General features: G+C 33.2%; 1 protein-coding gene across 4 annotated transcripts; it reads left to right on the top strand.

Moving 5' to 3' along the window:
- The first annotated feature begins 463 nt into the window (after nucleotides 1–463).
- LOC124828734 (serine/threonine-protein kinase CTR1-like) lies at nucleotides 464–22,254 on the top strand. 4 transcript variants are annotated; one of them, XM_088096492.1, is made up of 17 exons: nucleotides 481–923; nucleotides 1,772–2,073; nucleotides 2,171–2,312; nucleotides 2,532–2,635; nucleotides 5,866–6,071; nucleotides 6,647–6,742; nucleotides 6,957–7,085; nucleotides 7,213–7,253; nucleotides 13,350–13,418; nucleotides 13,563–13,663; nucleotides 13,777–13,861; nucleotides 13,953–14,051; nucleotides 15,694–15,762; nucleotides 15,887–16,018; nucleotides 18,454–18,548; nucleotides 20,318–20,489; nucleotides 22,050–22,254. In XM_088096492.1, exons 1-16 carry the CDS (start codon nucleotides 708–710, stop codon nucleotides 20,391–20,393), a joined length of 1,962 nt encoding a protein of 653 aa, XP_087952618.1. In that variant the 5' UTR covers nucleotides 481–707; the 3' UTR covers nucleotides 20,394–20,489; nucleotides 22,050–22,254. The 4 variants fall into 4 exon arrangements, with proteins under 4 accessions (XP_047158060.2, XP_087952618.1, XP_087952617.1 ...); XM_088096491.1 differs by lacking the exon at nucleotides 22,050–22,254 and adding an exon at nucleotides 21,701–21,972 and having other exon boundaries at nucleotides 6,945–7,085; XM_088096490.1 differs by having other exon boundaries at nucleotides 483–923; nucleotides 6,945–7,085.
- The last annotated feature ends 525 nt before the right edge of the window (nucleotides 22,255–22,779 follow it).

Here is a 22,779-nt window from a genome sequence, read left to right as displayed (position 1 = left end):
CATATTTTTCTTAAAAATTGATTATATATTTTTTATTATGAAAGTGAAATTAATCTCAAAACTTATTAATGGTTATATACTACCAGTATTTAATATGGTGAGAATTAGGTCTATAATTTTTATTTTAAATATTAATAAATATAAAGTATATTTAATCATAAATTTTTTTTATAAATAACATGGTTAACTGTTTAATATAAAACAAATTATTTATAATATCTTGAAGATATAGTTTATAATAAAGAATAATATAAATAATATTTATTATTATTAGTCACACAAAACATAATATTTATAATTATATTTGTAACGATAAATTAAATTATACATAAAAGTAACAGTTGCAAAATGTTAATAATATTTATAAAGAGAGAAGGGTAAAAAGAACATACATGCACAATACCTTATATTAGAGATAAGAAGAACTTTATTTGAAATCATGTAGCATCTGTGCCTTAAAACTGTCATATGTGACACGGAATCACTTTTGTAAGGATGGCCAGTGATAATATCACAAATGTAATACTTTTTATTTTAAAAGTTATTTATTGAAAAAGGGTATTTACTTAACATAAAAAAAGGGGAGAATGAATAAGAAGGAAAACAGTTTGTTCAGGAAAGAGGAATCACCTTTCTGAGTTCGGTCTGAAAGTTTATTCCATGTTTGGACATTAGAATAGAGAATTCCAGTTCTGATAAAAGGAGGAATGTATAGTGATGCTGAGGCCGAATCTGAATCTGAACGCAACAGAATGAGTTCTGGCGCCGATGAAGAAGAACAAGGTTCCTTCAAGAGCTTGGCCAAGCAAACGGAGCAGAGTTACCAGTTGCAGCTCGCACTCGCGCTTCGTCTCTCTTCTCATGCTTCTTCTTCGACCGATCACTCTTCCTCTCCGACTCAGACGTTATCACACCGTTTCTGGGTATATGACAATGTTTAGGGTTTTTAATGTTAAAATTGATTTAAGCTTCTATTATTTGATTACTTGGATTTAGGATTTTTATGTTATGTAGTGGATGTATTTTTGTGTTTTGTTTTTGTAGACCTTGACTTGGAATACTAATGTAGAAACCCAAATTCACGGGATTTACAAATATATGATGAAAAAGATATCATAATTTTTAAATGACTTGACTAAGATCAACTTTTATTTTATTATTATTATTATTATTTAAGTAAATTGGTAGGTATCTGAGTTCATAATATAGAGAGGGATAAGGAGAGGGAGAGAGAGAGAGTGGAGAACGAAGGCCGGAAGTGAGGGAGAGAAGAGAGGATAGGGAAAGAAATTGACTATTGTATTTTTTGTGTTTAATAAAACGTTGTTGTAATTTATATACAGCTGGTTCAACCCAAATAACTGTAAATCTGCAATCTCAGTTATAGGAAATAATTGATTTCCAAAAATATCCTCAATCTCAAGACACATTTCATATCACATAATTATTGCAAAGTTTATTTTATTTTATTTTCTTCTAAATATACTTATGGAGAATTACCCAAACAAGTTTAATTGATTTGACAAGTTTGTCTCTATTCAGTTCATTTCTTACATGTGAGATTATACCATTTATCAATTCAGATCAGCTTAGTTGAGTGAGTAATCTGGGTTTTGATAGTGTAAAGTAAATTGAATCATCCATGCACCTTTAAATTGAATGCTTAATACATGAAACTATACTTGTCATGTGTACATGTTCTGTGTTTAAGCATTAAACCTTTCTTCCACTGTAAAGATATTGAGTGTCCATATGCTTTCTTATTTGTCAGGTGGATGGTTGTTTGCAATACTCTGACAAAATTTTAGATGGCTTTTACTTAATCCATGGGATGGATGCATATACATGGACTCTAAGTACTGATTTGCAGAATGTTGGTATTATTCCATCATTTGAATCACTCATGTCAGTTGAACCCAGTGACGACTCATCAATTGTTGTGGTTGCTGTTGATAAATCTAGAGATCCTGGTTTGAGAGAACTGCAAAACAGGGTTGCAAGTCTTTCAAATAACTGGATTACCACTAAAGATGCAACTGATCAGCTTGCAAGTCTTATTTGCAATAGGATGGGGTCAGTAAATTGCCTTTAATTTTTGAAGAAATAAAAAAGAATTGTTTTGGAAAGTCACAACTACATCTTCCTAATGAGTTTTGATTGTTTTTTAAAGGGGAGGGTCTTTAACTGAGGAAAATTTAGTTATACGCTGGAAGGAATGCACCCAACTTCTTAAAAGCTGCATGCACTCTGTCATTCTTCCAATTGGAAGCTTACCCATTGGCCTTTGTGTCCATCGAGCGTTGCTGTTTAAAGTATAATTCATTATTTAATGCTTTGTTTATATTGATTTTCTGGTTACATTATTTTTACATCAATATCTCTTAGATTAACATACCTGTATTTCTTTATTTTTTTATTTCCATTGTTCCATCGTAAAGCAGACAACTGGGAGTTTCTTACAGAGAATATTCTTTATTTTACAAACCAGTGAAATTTGATTGTTGAATGTTATATAACAATTTAAATTGTAGGTGTTGGCTGACTTAATCAATCTACCATGCCGTATTGCAAAGGGCTGCAAGTATTGCAGAAATGATGTGGGAGCGTCATGCATAGTTCAATTTGGTTCTGACAGGTTTGTTGCATTAATTAAGTAATTAAATTTACAAATGGTAAATTTGATAATGAATATATATTTTTTAATTATTTGCATCATTGAGAGGTAGGTAAGAAATGGTAGAAAAAGTAAAGATGGGTGTTTGAGATTTTTTTTTTGTCAAACTTAGCTGCTTTTGAATTAAGAAGTAGGACTCAATAAGGAAATATACATTAAAATTTATATTTTTCCATTTTCTATTTACAAATTACGTTTCATTTGGTTGAAAAGTTAAATAGGTAGGAAAGAAAAGCAATAAGAGAGGAAGGATTTGAACTTTATTTGGTTGAGAAGTTAAATAAGGAGGATGAGAAAAACAAATTCGAGTGATTTCAATGGGAAAGGAAATAGTGTAGAAAAAATGTCATTGGATGGATAGAAAGAAGTGCAGAAAAAGTTTCTGTTATAATAGATTGTATAATTTTTTTTACCATAATTTAAAATATTAAATTTATCCCATTTTTTAAAACTTTTTAATCTTTTTAAAAGCAAATGTTTATCATTAATCATTATTTTTTTAATGTTATAAAAATATTTTTTAAAACATAAAAAATAAAAGTACTTAATCAAAAGACAATTTTCCTCTAGTGTAAAGGAATGATGGCTTTTTCTTGTCTATGACGTGGAGTGCTTACTGTTGCCTTTCCTAATATGTGTTCGTGTTTTCGGGATAATTGAAGGTTGAAATCCTTTTATTAGCTGTGATTAAAGAATGAAAATCATGCAGTGATGAATTTTAAAGGTACTATTTGAAGAAAATTTTATTGGTAAAGTTTGAACTTTAAACTACTTTCTTCCCAAATATTGAACTTTAAACTGCAGATATTTTTCGTTTTTATTGTTTTAAATAATTTTTTTTAAAAATAATTCTTTAAAATATAAACTTAGATAAAAAAATAATTTTAAAGTACAATTCAAATAAAATTGCACAATAAAATATTAATGCAAAAGCTTGGTCTTTCTAAAAAACAAATTTAAATAGGTTGCATCACAAAGTATAAGTTTTAAAAAATTAATCTTTTTAAAAAGAACTTCAATTTCATATAAATAAAAAAATATAAATATATAAAATTAATTCTAAACAGTTCTTCAATGATTAATATTTCTCTTTCTAAGAACTTTATTTTGATCACTTGATGTTTAAAAGTGGGTATCCATTACTAAAAGCAATTATCTCACAATGATTAGTGCGTATACATTGGTTGGATACCAAAATTGCCTTTGTTCCTTACTACCATAATTGTCTTTGTTCGTTACCCTTTGTTTTGTCTAAGAATGTAGGTGAAGCCTTTGCCCATCTTAGATGGAAATAAGCTATGATAGACAAGATACGTACATTATAGAGTAGTGATACTTAGAACCTTGTTCCTCTACGACCAGGGAAGTTTGTTGTTGGTTGTCAATGGGTATTTATGGTCAAAGTTGGTCTAGATGATAAGGTTGATTGGCTTAGGGTTTGTCTTGTTGCAAAAGGCTATACATAGATATTTGGGCTGGATTATGGGATACCTTTCCTTTGGATACCAAAATGGCTTCTGCACAACTATTCCTATCATTGCTATAATTTGTCGTTGGTCTATCTGTTAGTTGAACATAAAGAATGTTTTTCTACATGGTTATCTACTTGAGGAAGTCTACATGAAGCAACTTCCTTGATTTGTTCCTTAGTGGGAGTCTTCTAGTTTTGTATGTTGCTTACGAAATCCTTATATAGCCTCAAGAAATCACCTATAGCATGGTTCAATAGATTTAGTACTTTGATTCAACAACTTGGTATGACTCAAAGTGAGGTTGACCACTATGTTTCAAAGGATTTTCAAATGGAGGATCTTGGCAAACTAAAATATTTCTTGGGGATAGAGCTAACATAATCCAAAAGGGGGATCATATCCCAAAGGAAAGCAGTGGATATTTTGGAATAAACAAGAATGTTTAATTCCAAGATCATTGACACTCCATTGTATCCCATCGCCAAAATCCTGCCATGTCCGAGGGGAGCCTCTTCTAGATCCCAAAAGGTACATACAAATACAATCGATAGGGAAGTTGAACTGTCATACTATATTACCTGTCCAAATATGTCATTCATAAGAAGTGTGTAGTAAGTCAATTTTTCAACTCTCCATGTAAGGAACATTGAGACTGCGTGACTTACATTGTTAGATACATCAAAGGAGTTCCAAGAAAGGGTATTTTGTATGAAGCTAGAGGACACACTTGAGTTGTGGGGTATTCTAATATGGACTTGCCAGGCTCCCTCATTGATAGAAGGTCCACTCTAGCTTTTGTATATTTGTGGAAGATAACTTTGTCTCTTGGAAAAGCAAGAAGAAAATTTTGTAGCCAGGTTCAGAGTATTGAGCTACAATTGTAGATATATGGTTAAAAACCTGCTTCAGGAACTAAAGTTTGGGAGATTTTACAATTATCACTTATATATGTGATAATCAGACCACCATGCATGTTGCCTCAAATACATTATTCCATGAAATGATAAAGTCCATTGTCACTTTGTCAAAGAGAAAGTCATGTTTGAGAAAATATCTACTACCTTTGTTAATTTCATGATCAACTTAAAGATATATACACTAAGTCAGTAATGGCTCCTGGATGAACTACATATGTAAGAAACTTGGTCCACACGACTTATGTGCTTTAGTTTGAAGGGGGAATATTAAAATCTTGTAGATATGTTATAATCTTAAAGATATGATAAATGATGATATTACGATCAAGATTGATTTTATATTGTGTTATTAGCCTAAAATAGCACAACTGAATATTTTGTAATTGTGTTTTCTCTCCTATAAATTGAATAGCTCCACTGTGGACTCTTAAAGAAATTAGAGAAACACTAACAAAAACCTAGTAATATTTTCTATTCCACCAAAAATCTAGTATTATATAATGCATTTTCAAATGGGGGACTGAACTTATCTGCAAACTATGTGAAGGAAGGTCGTGTTTATGAATTTTGGTCAGGGGTTGGAAACTAATATTTCTGATACATCAGTTCAATGGTATTTTACTATGGTTTGTTTTTTGGTCTTAATTAAATATCAGGGTAAACGGAGGGAATCTTCTTTTTAACCAATGTGTTTCATTGTTTTACTTTTTCTTATTACATATAAAATGTGTATGGCATGGTTTTATTAGCTGAACCAAAAGCAAGCTCAATTAACATAGAAATATCGTATGCACTTCTCTAGGGAGTATATGATTGATTTAATTGGAAGGCCTGGGGCAACATGTCAACCTGATTCTTTTCTGAATTCTGCTTCTTCAATGTTGGTTGCTTCACCATTATGTCATCCAAAGTTCAAGCCAGTTGAAACAGCTGAATATACAAAGACACTTGCTCAATTGTATTTCTTGGACAGTCAAGCACTGCATCTTGTATTTGATACTACATCAGGTTATTATCTTTGCACACTAGATATTGAAAGAATATATTTATGATGTGGAACTAGTCTTGAAATGAAAAAGTTATTTGTCTTTATACTGAAAATTACTAACTCTTCCTTCTTTTGATTACCTTTGCTTCTACAGTTACATTGCTGAATTTTTTAACCTTAACTGAATTTTACCTTTGGTTTTACGTGAAACATTGAGAGCAAAGTAATTAGGCCATTTGCATGTGGCTTTTTTTTTTTTCCTTTTCGTGGATTTTCCTCTAGAAGCACATGATTGTTGAAGCTGTGGGGTGCCAACCTAGTTGGGATTGTATACAACATTAAAATATATTGACTAAATTGAATAATTACTTTCCAAAAACATGTTTTACTAGAAATCTGCCATAATAGTTTTACATTATAGTCAATGTGGGACTGTTACTATATAGTGTATGATAGTTTGTAGTTTGTGGTTAAGGAGGAAATAGTATAATCATGATTTCAGGACATAAAAGTTGTATAACGAGTATTAGAGATTAACATGGTTTCTGTCCACATGTTCATACAGTTTTAAAATTACTAGTTTCCATCATTACAGGACCTGCTGTTAATCACAGTGACACAATGGATCTGCAGCGAACCGAAGCTTTGGGTGCAAATTATGCCGGTGGAAACAGCCATCTGATTGCTTTGAGTAAGAATGAACTGTTTTTCTTGTCCCATACGAAAAGTAGAGAAATAGTGGAATCATGCCTTTCTCAAAAAGAGCACGTCATACATGACAAGGACTGACTGATATATATACTAGCAAATAGGTTTTTAATACTGAAGCTCAAAATGCTCTATTTTTTATTTGTAGTGGTATTGGATTCTCCACATTTGATATTCTTATGCAGTTCCTGGTGCAGAGGAGTATGCGTATTTCAATGAAGTAGACCAGACAGTCTTGGATTATCCAAGTCATGAAGTTGATCTTGACGAGGAGGATCTGGATATTCCTTGGAGTGAACTTATTTTGAAGGAGAACATTGGGACAGGTTTTATATTTTAATTCTCACATGATGCATACACTAAAAATATACTGATTCTGTGAAAGCTATCATTTATTTAAGAGAAAATGTATCCTGAAACAATGAAATAAGGACAATGATAATTGTTTTTCAGGGTCATTTGGAACTGTCCTTCGTGCAGACTGGCGTGGTTCCGTAAGCATTTATTTCTTTGATTCTTTACATATTTATTTGTCCACATTTTAATGATGATACTAGTATTGCTGCTAATTCTATTCCATTTATTTTGGTTCGAGGAAATTAAGCATGGGAATGCAACTTGATTGGATTGTCCATAAAAAGAAAGAAAACCTACTTACCAACATGACCATCATTAATATCATGCTCATTCACTTTGTTTTCACGGTGTCATTTCTTTTTTTTATAGAGTCGTGGTATACAATCTATAGAAATTAAATTCTAGATAAAATTCAACTTAGATGACATTCCTCCTTAGGCATAGGCTTTCTTCAATACAAAAAAAAGCTCAGATACCCTATCATATTTTATCCCTTCCCATGATTTCATTCATAATTACATTTGTGGTTCTCCAATTGTGAACCCCAATCTTCTTTTTGTCAGCTGTTCATTCTATTAAGAATTTCCCTTTCTTTTCCAGGTTCCTCCTGATTCCTCCACTTCTTTACTTTTTTTGTCAATTTTCCTTTGTTGTGCCTTTGCTCCTCTTCACTCATACACCAAGAGGTCTTACTGCTACTGGTATGCTCACTTTCCTGGTTCTTTTCTCTCCTATATATTGGGTCAGTAGCCCATCGATCCCACCCCAATCAGTTTGACCTTTCCCCCTGGGGAAAATATGGTAACCACCTGTGGATATCTTGAAAGTTCTCTTGAGTACTTCCATGATCCAGAAGCTTTGTTCGAATTATGAAATAAGTCAGGGAAGAAGGGGAAGCTGAATATGTTGGAAAACAGTGGTAACAACAGCAATTTCAGTTTCTGCTATAGATTGAGCAACAATTTCTTAGTTTTTCAAGTTCCATGAGAAAAACACGATCTAAAGCCAAATAGTATCTTGAAGCACTTCTCATATCATCAATTGAGCTACCCCAGTCAGTGTTAGAGAAACCAATTAACTTGAAATTTTTAATCTTCTTGTACTTAAGACCAAAATTGCTTGTGCATGACATATATAAAAATATTTTTTGTAGCTTTTTTGAGGTGCATTTCACTTGCGCAATGAATAAAATGCAACAAAATACTTCTAGAATTTAGGATGTTAGGCTGGAATCATGCAACAACAAATCATAAATGAGATTGCACAAACGTATGGACCTTTTTAAACTTGACTTGAATATTCAATTTTTGAACTTGTAAGAGTTTATCTATGTAAAAATAATATTAAAAATCGATTAATGACATATATGCATAATATAATACTCTTAATGCAACTAAAGCTCAATAATTCCACATCATAATAAAAAGAAGGAGCAAAATCACAATAATAAACTATGATAGCACATTAGTGCTAAATAAGATTAAACTACTTGGGAGATTAAATCATTTATAATATCTTAAAAGTTGTAAGTTCTTAATGTTAAAACAATTCAAAAAGGATTTAACTTCTCCAAGTTGTTTGAATGTAATAAAATATTGTCATTGTTGGGTAAAAGTTGGACAAAACATACATTTGATTTCAAACTTGTTAACTTGCTTCTTGATTCCATAGTTTGTGTGAGTTTACCACAAGTTTAAAAAGTTTACCCAGGTGTATTCAGAAAAGAGCTTGATAGTGAGGTAACTTGTTTTCTCTATCTAGGATGGTAAACTCGTAAGAGGTTAAACGTTAAGTCGAGAGTTTGATAACTTTGGCTGGAATTATGACAGAAATATGCGATAGGAAAGAAGGGGAAGCAAAATACTTTGGAATATCTTGAGCTCAAAGCAAGGAATCTCTAATACTTTTTTATCAGCAACGTTGACATTGATAAGGATTGAAAAAGCAAAATACAAATTTAAAGATATAGTTTTCAGTATTTGGCAGACTTGTTCCTCAAGTAGAAGTAGCACCGACTGATTTACTCCTAAGTAAAAATGTCAATCACTACTATGACTTTTCTTACGAAACTGAAACAGAAATAAATATAAATTCATGTGCACAAGCATTACATAAAGCAATTATTTAGCAAGATTTGTTTGAATTTTAGTTGGGAGAGCTCAAAAGTATTTTGACTTCCAAAGATATAAAATTTCTCTTTTATGTTGTGCATTGAAATTTGCAAAAGTGCTTTCCAACTTCATTCTAAACATAGTTTAGTAATTTACGCACAAAAAAATTGCTTCTAGAACTACTTGCAGTTCCCATTCTTCTATTAAAAAATTGAGAAGGTGCTGGCATGGTATAGTTGCTACGAGAGCCAACATGGTAACTTCAGGTGCAAGACATGGAGAACAGGATGCATTCATGCAGTAGAAAGTGATGTCAAACTTTATGTCTTTGGACCCACCTTTTTCTGAACTGCAATGGAGGTTGTAGTTTTTCGTCAACTCATTTTACTTACAATTTTAGTTTATATAGTTGTGCTTTGAAGTTCTCCAAGTTCCTAACTTGAAATTTGAATTCCCTCATGTTATCTGCTTGCAACTTCATTTTTCTCTCCTTAACTAAATCCAGTTTCAACTCTTCCAATATCACATCCCACATGAATATTATTTATCCACTTATATACTGTTGTTTCTTTGCTGTAAATGCCTTGATGGGATTTCTGTTAATTGAAGATTTATAACAAGTCTTGAAGCATAACTGTGGCCATTGCAGCTGCTTATTGGTTTCCCCCATCAAATCCTATCATATCTCCCTATTTAATAATGTATCATGAGTCAAACTTACAAATGTCATTAATTCTAGACCCATGAAGAGACTTAGCAAGCATGTTAGTTAGTCGGTGACTGGAGCTGACAAACAGCCCCCAATCCTTGACTAAAGGCATTCGTGTCCACATTTAAAGGTTTGGAGAAATCTGGTTCTGCTAGAATTGGAAGTTGAGAAATAGCCGCTTTTAGGGTGTTAGAAGCTTCTTGAGCATCCCCCGTCCAACTAAAACCTTATTTTTTTAATAATTGTGTAAATGGTTTGGCAATTTTGCCATATCCCTTCACAAAGTATTGATAATAGCTGAGACCTAGGAATCCTCTCAAGGCTGTTGCGTCTTTCGGAGTAGGCCACTTCCACATTGCCTCCACTTTCTTCGGGTCAGTAGATATGCCTAGGCCAGATATGATAACCCAAATATTCCAAACTACGCTAACCAAAAATGCATTTCTTTTTATTGATCGTCAAATTATTCTCTTTAATCACTTAGAGAACATGTGTTAAATGTTGGACATGTAGTTCAATAGTGCCACTATAAAGTAAAATATAAAAAAAAACTAACACATACTTCCTCAAGAAAGGTCGAAGAATCTCATTCATCAAGGATTGAAAAGTGACCGGGGCATTAGTCAACTCAAAAGGCATTACTAAAAACTCAAAGGGCCTTGTAATCCACACAAAATTGCCACCCACCATCCTTTTTTTAGCTAGAATAGGGGGTAATACTAGGTCTAGTGATTCCTGCTTTCAACATATCAAGGACCTACTTTTCATTTTCATTCTTTTGAAGATGTGAGTATTTGTATGACCTCAGATTCAGAATGGAAGCTCCTTCTTTTAAATGAATAGCATGATCCTGTGTCCCGTTAGGAGGTAATTCAGTTAATCTTTTCAGTGATGTTGATGTGGTAGATAACGCGGAATCTCCTATAACCATCTGTTGTCACTCACCTCTTCCAATGGTCAATTTTAGTTTCCCAAAATCTGCCTTAACCTCTCCTAACCTGGCCAGCCATTCTAATCCCAAGATCACACTTGCTCCTCCTAGATAAAAGATGAAGAATTCCTATTGAATGTCCAACCCTTGTAACTCCAAAACAAATCCCATGCATTTTCCTTGACAATGCACCTTGTGACCGTCTCCTACCTCCACCACATAAGGATGAGTCTCTTTAGCCTCTAACCCACATCTATTCACGACTTCTTGGGAGATGAAATTGTGAGATGTCCCACAATCTAATCGGACTAAAACCTCTACATCTCCAATCCTACCATAGTAAACATGGATAGTTGCAAAGCTTTATCTTCTTCAACATCCTCCTCCGTGTCTCCTTTACAATTCACTAATTTGTCATAACTTGATAAATCTTCCTCTGTTTTTAACATGTGTAATTGCTTATTTCTACACACATGATTAGGTTTTAATTTCTCATCATGAAGCACAATCCTTTCCTAATTTTATCTTGCATTTCCTTATCTGATGATTTTCAAAATGCGACTCCTCCGTTGCTGTTGATTCCTTGAGTTTTATTGAGAGAATTCACAGCTTCCACCGACTCCCCTTTTCCCCTGCCAAATACGAACTTTACTTAATCATTTGAGCTTTCATCATCAATTCTGCCAGATTTGACGGATCATGTAACTTCACTTCCGACTTAACTTGTTCCTCGAGTCCATTCAATAATATTCCAATCAAGTAATTTTGTTCAAATCCTTTTAGAAGCCCCGCATATTGCTCGAATTGTTCTATGTCATTTTCAGCTGTGTCTGTCTATGTTAAAGCAATCGAAATTTTAAAATGGATTCTTTAGCACCCCTGATAGGACTCTTAATAAGGATCATAAGGTGGGAAGTGCACATGGGCCTGTTACTCAGCAAGGAAAAATTATAGAAGAAATAGATAGGCCCAAAATATGGAATGTTTATGTGAGAAGAAAGAAAGTGGGGTTAGGAAAAGAAATAGTGAGAAGTTAGTTAGGATAGGGAATGACGTGTTAAGAATCCAGGGATGAGAAATTCTGTTATAGGAGAGAGAAGGGAGAGTGTGAAGGGGTACCGTGAGAAAGTGGTGAGTTGGTTAGGAGGAGAGTCATCCTCTGGAGGAGTCTAGTGCTCTGGTTTTTCCTTGTTACTGTAGAGCTACCAGCTCAATAACTTTTACTGCATAATCTTCTCAAATAATACAAACTTGATATTTAGTTATTTCTTGGTTCTTATGAACCCCACTCTCCTCATTCCAATTAAAAGGTTTTTCCCCTTCCCCTCAAAACTGTATTTCTTGGTTCTTATGAACCCCACTCCTCATTTCAATTAAAAGGTTTTTCCCCTTCCCCTCAAAACTGTCCCTAAACTATTTAAATAGTTCAGGTACAGCTGGCACACAACTTATTTATTCCTTCTCCTATATACAATAACAAACCTATCACGACAAATTCAATAATGATAAACCTTCATAAATCAATTTGATGCAAGTGTTTGAAGATGATGTGTTGAGGAATTGGTGATGCATGGTGGTGGTTGGCCATGAGTCAACTAGTGTAGTGGTTGGGCAGTTTCAATAGCAAGGTCATGTTAGAGCTCTAAGGATGCAGCGGCTGTTGGAGAGAAAAATACGTTTGGAGGACACGGTGGGTGATGAAGAGCAAGAACTCGGAGAGTGTGACAGCTGCTTGCCAGAAAGAGACTATTTTTTGAGGACATGGTGACTGACGAACAACAAAAATGCTCCGAAAAATGCTCTAAGGGAATAAGTATTGTAGAACAAGAAAAACACTCAAGAGTGCGTTGGTTAACAGAGAGAAAAAAAGTACTCCAAGGGCATAATAACTATACGAGAGCTAAAAGAACAGTTGTAGAATGTGGCAATTGCTGGAGAGCAAAAGATGCTCAAAGGGTACAACGTAGTGAACAAAATGTAGCACCTGGTATTGTTTACCCGACAGAGAAAATCAGAGTGATGAAGTCAGGGTCAGTGTCTAGGGAAAAAAGGTGTAGCCCTACCGTGGATTAGTGACAAAGGAGGATGGTATTACTCTGATATCAGTTGAAAGAATTACTAGTCATTGTGTGTTTTGTACACACGAGCATTCTTATATATAATAAAGATGAGATACAATAATACGGAAAAAATTCAATAAATAATGGGAAATATTTGGTTATGCATTCCCTATTTAGTGTAAGCAAAAGCATATCTCTAATGAGATTCAACAATCACTACAGATATGGGAAAAGTAAAGTTTAGTAAATTAGTATGATGTCTTGGGAATTCCTCAGTTCATGAGCTAGTTTTTAGAGTTAAGTTAAGCTCAATCCAATTTAAAGAACACTACCCATTTCTTTTTCTGCTTCTTTCCTCTTTTTTCTATGTGTGGGGGTCAATCACAATCCAATCACTAAATGTTAACTATCTAATATCTTAGGATGTTGCAGTGAAAATTCTTAAAGTGCAAGGTTTTGATCCTGGGCGATTTGAAGAATTTCTAAAGGAGGTATCCATTATTGCTGGTTTTAATTTGTATTTTCATGTTCATTTTTATATTTTCGAATGAGGCTCAGGAACAATTTTACGTTAGTTTTGTACATATAATTTTTTTTCCATGTAGATTGCTAATCATTCCCAGTTTATTTCATAGGTCTCACTCATGAAGCGCCTACGGCATCCAAATATTGTACTCTTGATGGGTGCAGTTATTCAACCCCCTAAGTTATCAATTGTAACAGAGTATTTATCTAGGTACAAAAGTTTTCCTTTAACAATGAAAACTGTGCTCCTTGCTTATGTTTATAATTGGAGAAAATTTGGGTTGAGTGTGATATTCTTATGCTAATTATTTCCTTGAATTGCAGAGGCAGTTTGTATGAACTTCTGCACATGCCCAATGTTGGATCATCACTTAGTGAGAGGTGTCGCTTAAAAATGGCTTATGATGTGGTATAACTTTGATGATTAAAACTTTTAATAGTTTTACTATTTATATCTTTTTAGGCATTATGCAGACCTAAATGTTCATATGTTTGTCTAGGCAAGCGGAATGAATTATCTTCATCAAATGAGACCCCCCATTGTTCATAGAGATTTGAAGTCTCCAAATCTTTTGGTTGATGATTCATACACTGTTAAGGTAACTGTTTATTTTGTTGGAGTATTTGAAAAATGTTATCATGTTATTGTTGTACCGTAAAGTATGTTAATCTTACATGATATCATGGGAATATTTTGATATTTCGCACGATGCTTATTTAGTTAGGATTGGGAGTTTATCATCTATAACAATATATAATGAGACACTCCCACCTTGTGCACACAATTCATATTCATATTTATGTTTAATTATATTTTAAATTTTCACTATTTTGAACCTCAAACTACATGTTACGCATGTATCCATAACAATATATAATGTGAAACCCTCATTATGTATTTCATGTTCCTATTTTGCCCTTAATTAGATTTTAAATTTTCAATATATTGAACCTCAAAATTATTATTGCTACATACATACCAATATATAATGGGATTGTGTGTACATATTTCATGTTCCTATCTTGTCCTTAATTAAATTATATTTAGTTTTTAATATTTTGAACTGCAAAACTATTAGTATGTTGCGTTTACATCTATAACAATATATAATACAATACCCCAATTTTGTGTACACATTTCATCTTCTTATTTTGCCCTTAATTATATTTTAAATTTTTAATATTTTGAACCTCAAAGCTGTCATATTTATGTATACAGCAATCAAAAAGAAAAACAGTGCAGATAAACTATCCATCTATTTAAAATAACCTCAGATAAACTACTTCACAACACAATTACATTTTTTTCCCTTTTTCATGCAAAACTATAATTGGTATTGCTCCTGCAATGTTGTTTTTGATTCAAATTATTGGTTACAAGTAAAATATAGAAAATAATAATACATCTTTTTTTAAATAAATATATAAAATTAAAACTAATATAAGTATTAAATTTTGACCCTTAAAATATGGTAGTGTAATAAAACAATGCGGACACTTAGGCACTAGTGAAATATGATAGTGTATCCGCTTTAGTATAAATAATATTAGTGCCTTGTCTTTTCTTTTGGATCATCACATCAAACCAATATCAATTTCAGATTGTTCAGTATCTATATATTCCACCTTTTCTTTCTCCCCTTCCATTATACGTCTTGACATGCTTCCTTATTTAATTAGGATTGGGAGTTTAGAATTAATATAAACAGGGTTAGTTTTCTGTCTTTTGCTTGTCATCTTATCATCACATTAAACCAATATCAATTGCACATCATTCAGTCTATGTTCACCTTTCTTTCTCCTCGATCTGAAGGTCCTATGTTTTCAAAATAGTATCAAAGCAACAACATCCTTTATGACCTAGCGAGAAACAGCAGAAACTCTCTTGTTATGTATAAAATAAAATTAGAAAGGACTCTCCCTGATTTTGTAACTCATCCTTTTCTTTTTCTGCCTATAAATTATTAGCCGAATTTTAGGATGTATCTAGCCATGACAATTGATGGCTGCTAGGGTTATGTTAACTGTTCCCCCATTTGGCCGAACCTAATTATTAATGCTTAACAGTGCCTGAATTGCTATTGCCTGCTGTACTAACAACCCCACCCTACCAAAAACGAATGGTTTTGCTTAAGCTAGCAATTTCCCATGCAGTCATTCACTAACGGCTCACGTGTACATTTATGGATCTATATGAGCGTGCGGATAATTGAGCGTTGATGTTTGAATTATGTAATTCAGGTATGTGACTTTGGTCTTTCACGCACAAAGGCAAACACATTTCTTTCTTCTAAAACCGCAGCTGGGACTGTAAGTTCTTCTTATTAACTGAATCATTCATGTGTCAAGTTTTGTTAAATTTTTCTTAACTACAATTATTTGATGATTTGACATTATAATTTATTCCCTTTTTTTTTCTTTCTGGACATGCCAGCCTGAATGGATGGCACCCGAAGTCATCAGAGGAGAACTGTCAAACGAAAAGTGTGATGTATTCAGCTTTGGTGTAATTTTGTGGGAACTAGTCACCCTCCAACAACCATGGAGACATTTAAATCCTTCACAGGTTATTTGCTTCTCCCCAGTGCTTTTGATTTAGTTTGTTAGATATATTATCTTTATTTTATATTTATCTTTTATCTTTAATCAGTTTGTTATTATTTCTTATTTATATTTTGGACTTAGTCAATATTTATTCTATTATAAATAGAGGACCCTATATGTATATTCAACACAAGGGAGATTAATTCCATAACTAATTTTTATTATATTCAACATGGTATCTAGAGCCTAAAGTTCTTTTGAGGAAAAAGTTTTTGGTGGCCTCTGCCACTACATCTGCCTACGGCGCCGGCGTTTACCACTGCTACTATCGGAGTTCAAGTTTCGATCGACGATCACATGGTTTGGATCGTCTCAGTCAAGCAACCACCATGTCATTAACGACGCCTTCATCGGAGCTCCTACGTGCTTTTAACGCCTTTTGAAGTTATGGATGTGCTCCCTTTTTTCTCTTCTGACCTCTCTTTTGTCACTATTGCGTTTGATCCGTTCATATATGTTTTTTTGGACCCGTTCATATATGTTTTTTTTGGAAAAGATGGTTTTTGTTAGTTTATTTACATCAGTGGTGGCTCTCCAACAATTACCTCTTTATCCATTGATGATCTTCCTCAACGACGATTTGCAAGAAGAGATTTATATGGAGGAACCTCCTAGATTTGTTGCTCAGGAAGAGTCTTTTGGGTTGGTATTTCGTCTTCTTGCAAATCATTAGCAATTTGGTGTCACTCGAGTGCAAAAGCAGATATTTTCACTAAGACTTGATGAATTATATTAATAACAAGCTTGGTACATATGTATGTACTAGCTTGAGGAGAGTGTTAAATATATTTTCTTTATTTTATATTTATCTTTTATTTTTAGCTAGTTTGTTATTATTTCTTATTTGTATTTTGGGCTTAGCCCATATTTATTTTATTATAAATAGAGGATCCTATGTGTATATTCAACACAAGGAAAATTAATCTCATACCTAATTTTTATTATATTCAACATAGTTAATTTCTAGAATACTGGATACTCTAGATAGAATACTAGAATACCCTGAGCAGCTTGATCTATCCTCAAACACATATACATAGCGTGTCCAATACAGGACACTAACCATGTTCTGGTCTTCATGTTGGAGTTGGTGTTTCATAGGTACAGATTCTACATTTTGGACCGGTCCAAAATTCTGTCTTTGATTTAGATCTATTGCACACAAGTGATATATATATATATATATATATATATATATATATATATATATATATATATATACCCTACTTGGGATTAGGTTTCTCATGAACCAAATTCCTGCTGGTTTTCAGGTGAGATTGCAACCAATCAAAGGTGAAAATTCGACTCTTCAGGACCGAATTTTGTTCTACAAAAAAATATAAAAAGTATTCTATCTGTGTAAATAATAGGTATAGTTTGCTATTGGGGAAATATTAAAAAACCAACTGTGGTATTTTGGTGAAAAAATTATACAAAATAATCTGAGACACGGAGAAAAATCCCCCCTAGTTAACTGTTGAGATTGAATTTAGCTCAGTCTATTTATATTATGATATTTATGTGTAGTCTTAATGGGTAACCTGTAGGTGTTTTACTGCTGCAAATTTCTTACTCAATAATCCATCCTTGGGTACAAGGAGGAAGGGTGTTATGATGTCTCACACTAACTAGAAACCTGGCCAAATTGTAAGACTATAATGCCCATTTTTAATGTAGTATCAAGACCCTATTAAGCCCTAATATTGGATCACTTGCATACGTCTAGTTCTACAAATTTCATATCCATTTTGATGTATAAGGCTTGGTTTATTATTATAGCTTCCCCCTACCAGAATTAAAGTTGAGAGTAACATTTTAAGAATTAAATAATGGTATAACGGTTTAATAGCAACAGAGATAAGGTTTAGAGAGATAGAACAGTAAGAAATTTCAGGAAGAGGTTAAGTGAATTCTCACTGGAGCAGTAGATTCTTTTCTGTTATAGGGATATATTGGCTGATCAACCACTTTTTTTCCCTCAAACGAATGACTTTCTTATTGGCCTTGTGTCTGGAGACTCCCTTGGCTCAAATGTTGATAACTTGAGGTGCTATTTTCCAATGATTTTCTCCTTTTTCTTTGTTGTCTTTTATTTTGGTATTTTTCCAAGGGGGATTCCTTATCCTATCCTCTGTTTGTAACTTTTTCTCTTCATCTTATCAAAGTCTTCTTTTAGAAAATAGTTGTTATTCCTAAGCACAATATCATTCAGTTAAAATTAGAGTCTGAGGCAGTTAGCTGTTTTAATTGAGTATTTTCCTGGGTCATTTTTCTACTAGCCTCTCTCTGCATGATGTTTTGTAATATGCATCAAGTGGCTTTTAGTTTGATACGGTAGTTCCATCTTTTTAATCAAAATAAGTGCTAAGGCATCACTGTGTTGTTTTCCATATGTAGGTTGTTGCGGCTGTTGGTTTTATGGACAAAAGGCTAGATATTCCAAGGCATGTGAATCCTGAAGTTGCAGCCTTGATTGAACTCTCCTGGGCCACGTAAGTAGATTAATAAATAATTTTGATTTCTTCTTTTTATGTACATGAAAACTTTGTGGTTCATGAATGGTTGATTCTCTTATGATCAGGGTAGTAGCCCAGACTAAACAAAAGTAATTGAAGACCATCAACTATGGCTATACTAGTAATAGATTTTACTGAAATAATGTGTCTAATCCATATACTACTGATTTATTTACAATAAAGGAGTAAATAATTGTAATAAAGGGTACATGAAAAGTAAATCGGTAAAGAACCCTAATTTTTAGTTTTACATGTTAATACGTCTACAATCCAATCATATCTTTAAGAACCCCGTGATGCTAGAGCTTATATGTCATATGCATCAAACTATTATATATGTCTAGATAAATGCATAGGCTAGATGAAAATAGAGGGTGAAGATGAAATGACTAAAAGCTAGGCGGAGCTAAAACAGCCAAACAAAGCACAGGAAAACTGCTGCACTGCAGACCATACAAAGAGCAATAACAGAGGCATAAAAGACACGTGTCACCAGAACCAGTAAAACCTCTTCTTGCAACTAAGCATGGCAGAAGACATTTTTATGTCTAGCAAGTGAGGAGACCAGTGACAAATGACAGTCATATCAAGAAATAAATGAGCATAATGGTTTTGGCTACAAGGGAAAAAATTTCATCATAATTGAGGCCAAATATTTGAGTATAGCCCTTATCTACGTAGCAAGCTTTGAAAAATTATCAATGTTGTGATCCCAATCAATCTTGACGGTATAAATCAAGTTGCAACCTACAATATTCTTGCTAGGAGGTAAGGAAACAAGTTCCTATATGTCATTGGTCTGTAAAGAAGACATGTCTTGCAATATTTGTTGCCAAGTGTAAGCTTAGGAATGGATTGAGTGCTTGGGGCATGCCTTGTCCTTGAAATCACAGTTGACAACAACATCCCAAGTATATATAGTTTGTTGTCTGGTCAATCTTTTGCAAAGAATCAACGAGATGTTGGTAAGAGTTGGTGTAGAACCAAAGTGTGAGGAAGAGCTGACAACAGAAAGGGGTAATGATAGACAGGTGAATAAGGATAGGCTTTGGAATGTTTCTTATAAAAAGAAATTTAAGAATAACCGTAAATAGCTGTGATAGTTAAGGGGGGGGGGGGGGGGGGGGGGGGGGGGCGCTGAGACTTTTGTAAAGTCTATAATAATCCTCTTCCTTGGGGGTGCCAGGTCAGGATGGATTGTGTAGTATTGTAAACAGGAATGCCCTGTGAAAGGAAGATTATTTCCTTTGTAAACAATTGTTGAACAATAATAATGGAGTTATATTCAGTGGAAAAGGGTCCTACCTATGCTTTCTGGGAATTATTCCGTTTTTTGGTCAAGGCGTGTAACAAATACCACATCAGTTTTACTGAAATAGTGTCTCTAATCCAGACACTATTTATCTTAATTTTTAATCGAGGAATAAATAATGAAATCAAGGACACAAGGAAAGTGAATAAAAAAGGGATCCTTACGTTCTAGCTTTCCAGGTTCTATATTTGCAGTAGTCTATGCATATTTTTAACAGTAGGATTTGAACTCAAACCAGTAATTAACATGATTCGTACTTACTACTTGTACCAACCATTGTTGGTCAATTAGTTTTAATTCTTTGTTCAACAGATTCTGACACTTTTCCTTTTACCTTTCTTAGTGTTGAATCTGAAATTATTATATGATATTCTGGCAGCCAATTTTCAAAATCCTTCACTATCCTTCTATTTAATATCTGTTGGTGCTGTAGGGAACCCTGGAGACGGCCTTCTTTCTCCTATATTATGAAATGTTTGCAGCAAATAATTGCTGATGCTAGAGGGTGAACAAGTTCATACCTCATTTATAGTCTTCAGCCTATATATACAGAGGAGAAACAGCAATATTGAACAAGAAAATAAATGGCATTGCCATTCATTCAGGTCAGGTGCTTTCTAATTTGAATAATATATTTGCTGCAATTTTTTTTTTTTTTTTTTATGTTCAGTAGTATAATACATGTTCAATCTCAAATTCAAATCATTTATGAGCATAGTTTGCACTGAATATGCAAATGGATTGAGTCCTTTTTTTATTTTTCCGGACTCATTTTTAAATGCTTCCTTGCGGTTTTGGCTTATTTATTTACGAGAAATTAGAGTAACACTAAAACAGGCTTAGAGGGAGTCAGTAACGACATCTAGTTGTGACTTCATTACTAATGGTCCTCTACTAGTTCCTGTATTGTCAAACTGAAAGAACTTGAGCACATGAGGATAGTTCGACCCAAAAGATTAGTTTATTTGTGAGAATGCCTAAAGCTTAAGTACCACATTAAATAGTTTATTCTATACTTGATATGAGACTTGACATTGTCTCTTCTTTTAATAACCAACATCCATGGCAGTTCCATTTTTTTACTTTTGTCAACACTGACTTCCTGGTAGTCTTTTTTTCTAACTGCTTTACTTATATATCTGTATTTGGTTTACACTTTTAATCTAGTCTTAGGTAGGCTGAAAGGAGATTCCCACATATCAGAAACATAAAAGTAAATATCAGGAAATACTCCAGGAACCCACAATTCGTTTCCAAGCCGACAACTAAATTCCTATTTGACACCCCCCTCCCAACCCTCTGCACACACACTCCATTTCACCTCCAAGTAACCTTCAACCCCTTAAGAGGCGTTTGGCATATAAAGGGAAATTTTAGTTTTCCTAAAATCTGTTGCTGAAAATGTTATTTTTCTATGTTTGGTTTGTTTAAAATTCCCAAGAATGTTTGTTAGTTAAGCTTCCCGTTAAATTGTTCTCTTAAGAGAGGAGAGAATCTATCTATTTTAAGTTGAATTTTGTTTACTACGATAAAAATAGTTACTTATGCTAAATCATTTAATGTGACAAATAATATCACGTTACTCTTTAATTCCCAAAAGATTTATATAAACATACCTAGGAATATTTTTTACAATCCAAACAGTTTTTAGTCATTCTTAGGATTCATGATTCTCGGGTATGAAATAATGTCTTGTACCAAACGTTCTTTAGTTTCATGGTTCACTGCTGAACCTGTAATATTTCCTTATCCTTTAACTTATTAGGCTCAGCGGTCTCATCAGAACTACTAATGCAAACGTATTTTCCTTGATTAGATATTTAAGAAATTCTCACAGTTGGGGCAATGACGCAGCTGAAATTTCTAAAGATTTTCTGTTTGAAATTGTGAATAGGGAAGTGAATTCTATGTTTATTATTGTAATCACTGCAATAGTTTTTATTTACTACTCTAATTATAAATAAGACTCTCTGCTGTGTAATTGAGACATGAATTTCACAAGTTTCTTGCTTTTTATCGTGCTCAAAAGAGCCTAAATGATAGGTTACCCAATCTTGAATACTCAAAAACTACCCTTACGCTGCTTTAGTTATGCTAGTATATATACCTCAAATGTGCTTATGGCATATCAGATTGATGATTTGTGTGTATATTTGGTTTGGCAGGACCTTGCTGAAGAACAAAATACACCCATTTTAAAATAACCTGTCATTTTTTGTTGTATATGCTGTTTATATAAGCATACTCAGACTGTCACCTATATTACTATTTGCTTCGGGTGCACCTATAATAATAGTATGACACTGGGTTTATAATTTATGTATACAAGAAATTCTTTTTTATCTTATTAAAAAGGGATTCTAATTTATATATACTAGTAATTATTTTTATCTTTTAAAAACATAATGATGTGCTATTAGCTCATCATTGTTATTAGACCGAGAAGCATATTTGTACGTAGGAGCCCACTCTCTGCAATTCGCACTCTTCCCAAACCATGTATGTACATATCATCATCACCATTGCTCTTTCTTCCTCCTCTCCTATTTTTGTTCAGGCTACTTCCATGGGGTATTGGAAAAGTCTAAATTGCTCAGATTGATCAAATATTCGAATTATACAATTTGAAAACATAATCCAGATCAAGAAATTTGGAAATATATTACAGGTTAGACCGTTTGTATTATATTTCTGAATAAAATATGTCTAGAAATGTATTCTGGATTGTATAGTTTAGAATTCTAAATTATACTATCTAGAATCTTTTTAGAATTCAAAATACATTTTTAGATTCATAAATGTATTTTGAACTATGTAATCTGAAATATGTTTTCGCAACCTAGAATACATTTTTAGAGTTTGAATTGTGCAATTGGAACTGCATTTCAGGTTAGT

The sequence above is a fragment of the Vigna umbellata genome, chromosome 8, assembly GCF_029865625.1.
Source record: "Vigna umbellata cultivar VRB3 chromosome 8, Vumbellata_1.0, whole genome shotgun sequence".
Taxonomy (NCBI): domain Eukaryota; kingdom Viridiplantae; phylum Streptophyta; class Magnoliopsida; order Fabales; family Fabaceae; genus Vigna; species Vigna umbellata.
This window is presented reverse-complemented; position numbering and strand designations above follow the sequence as displayed.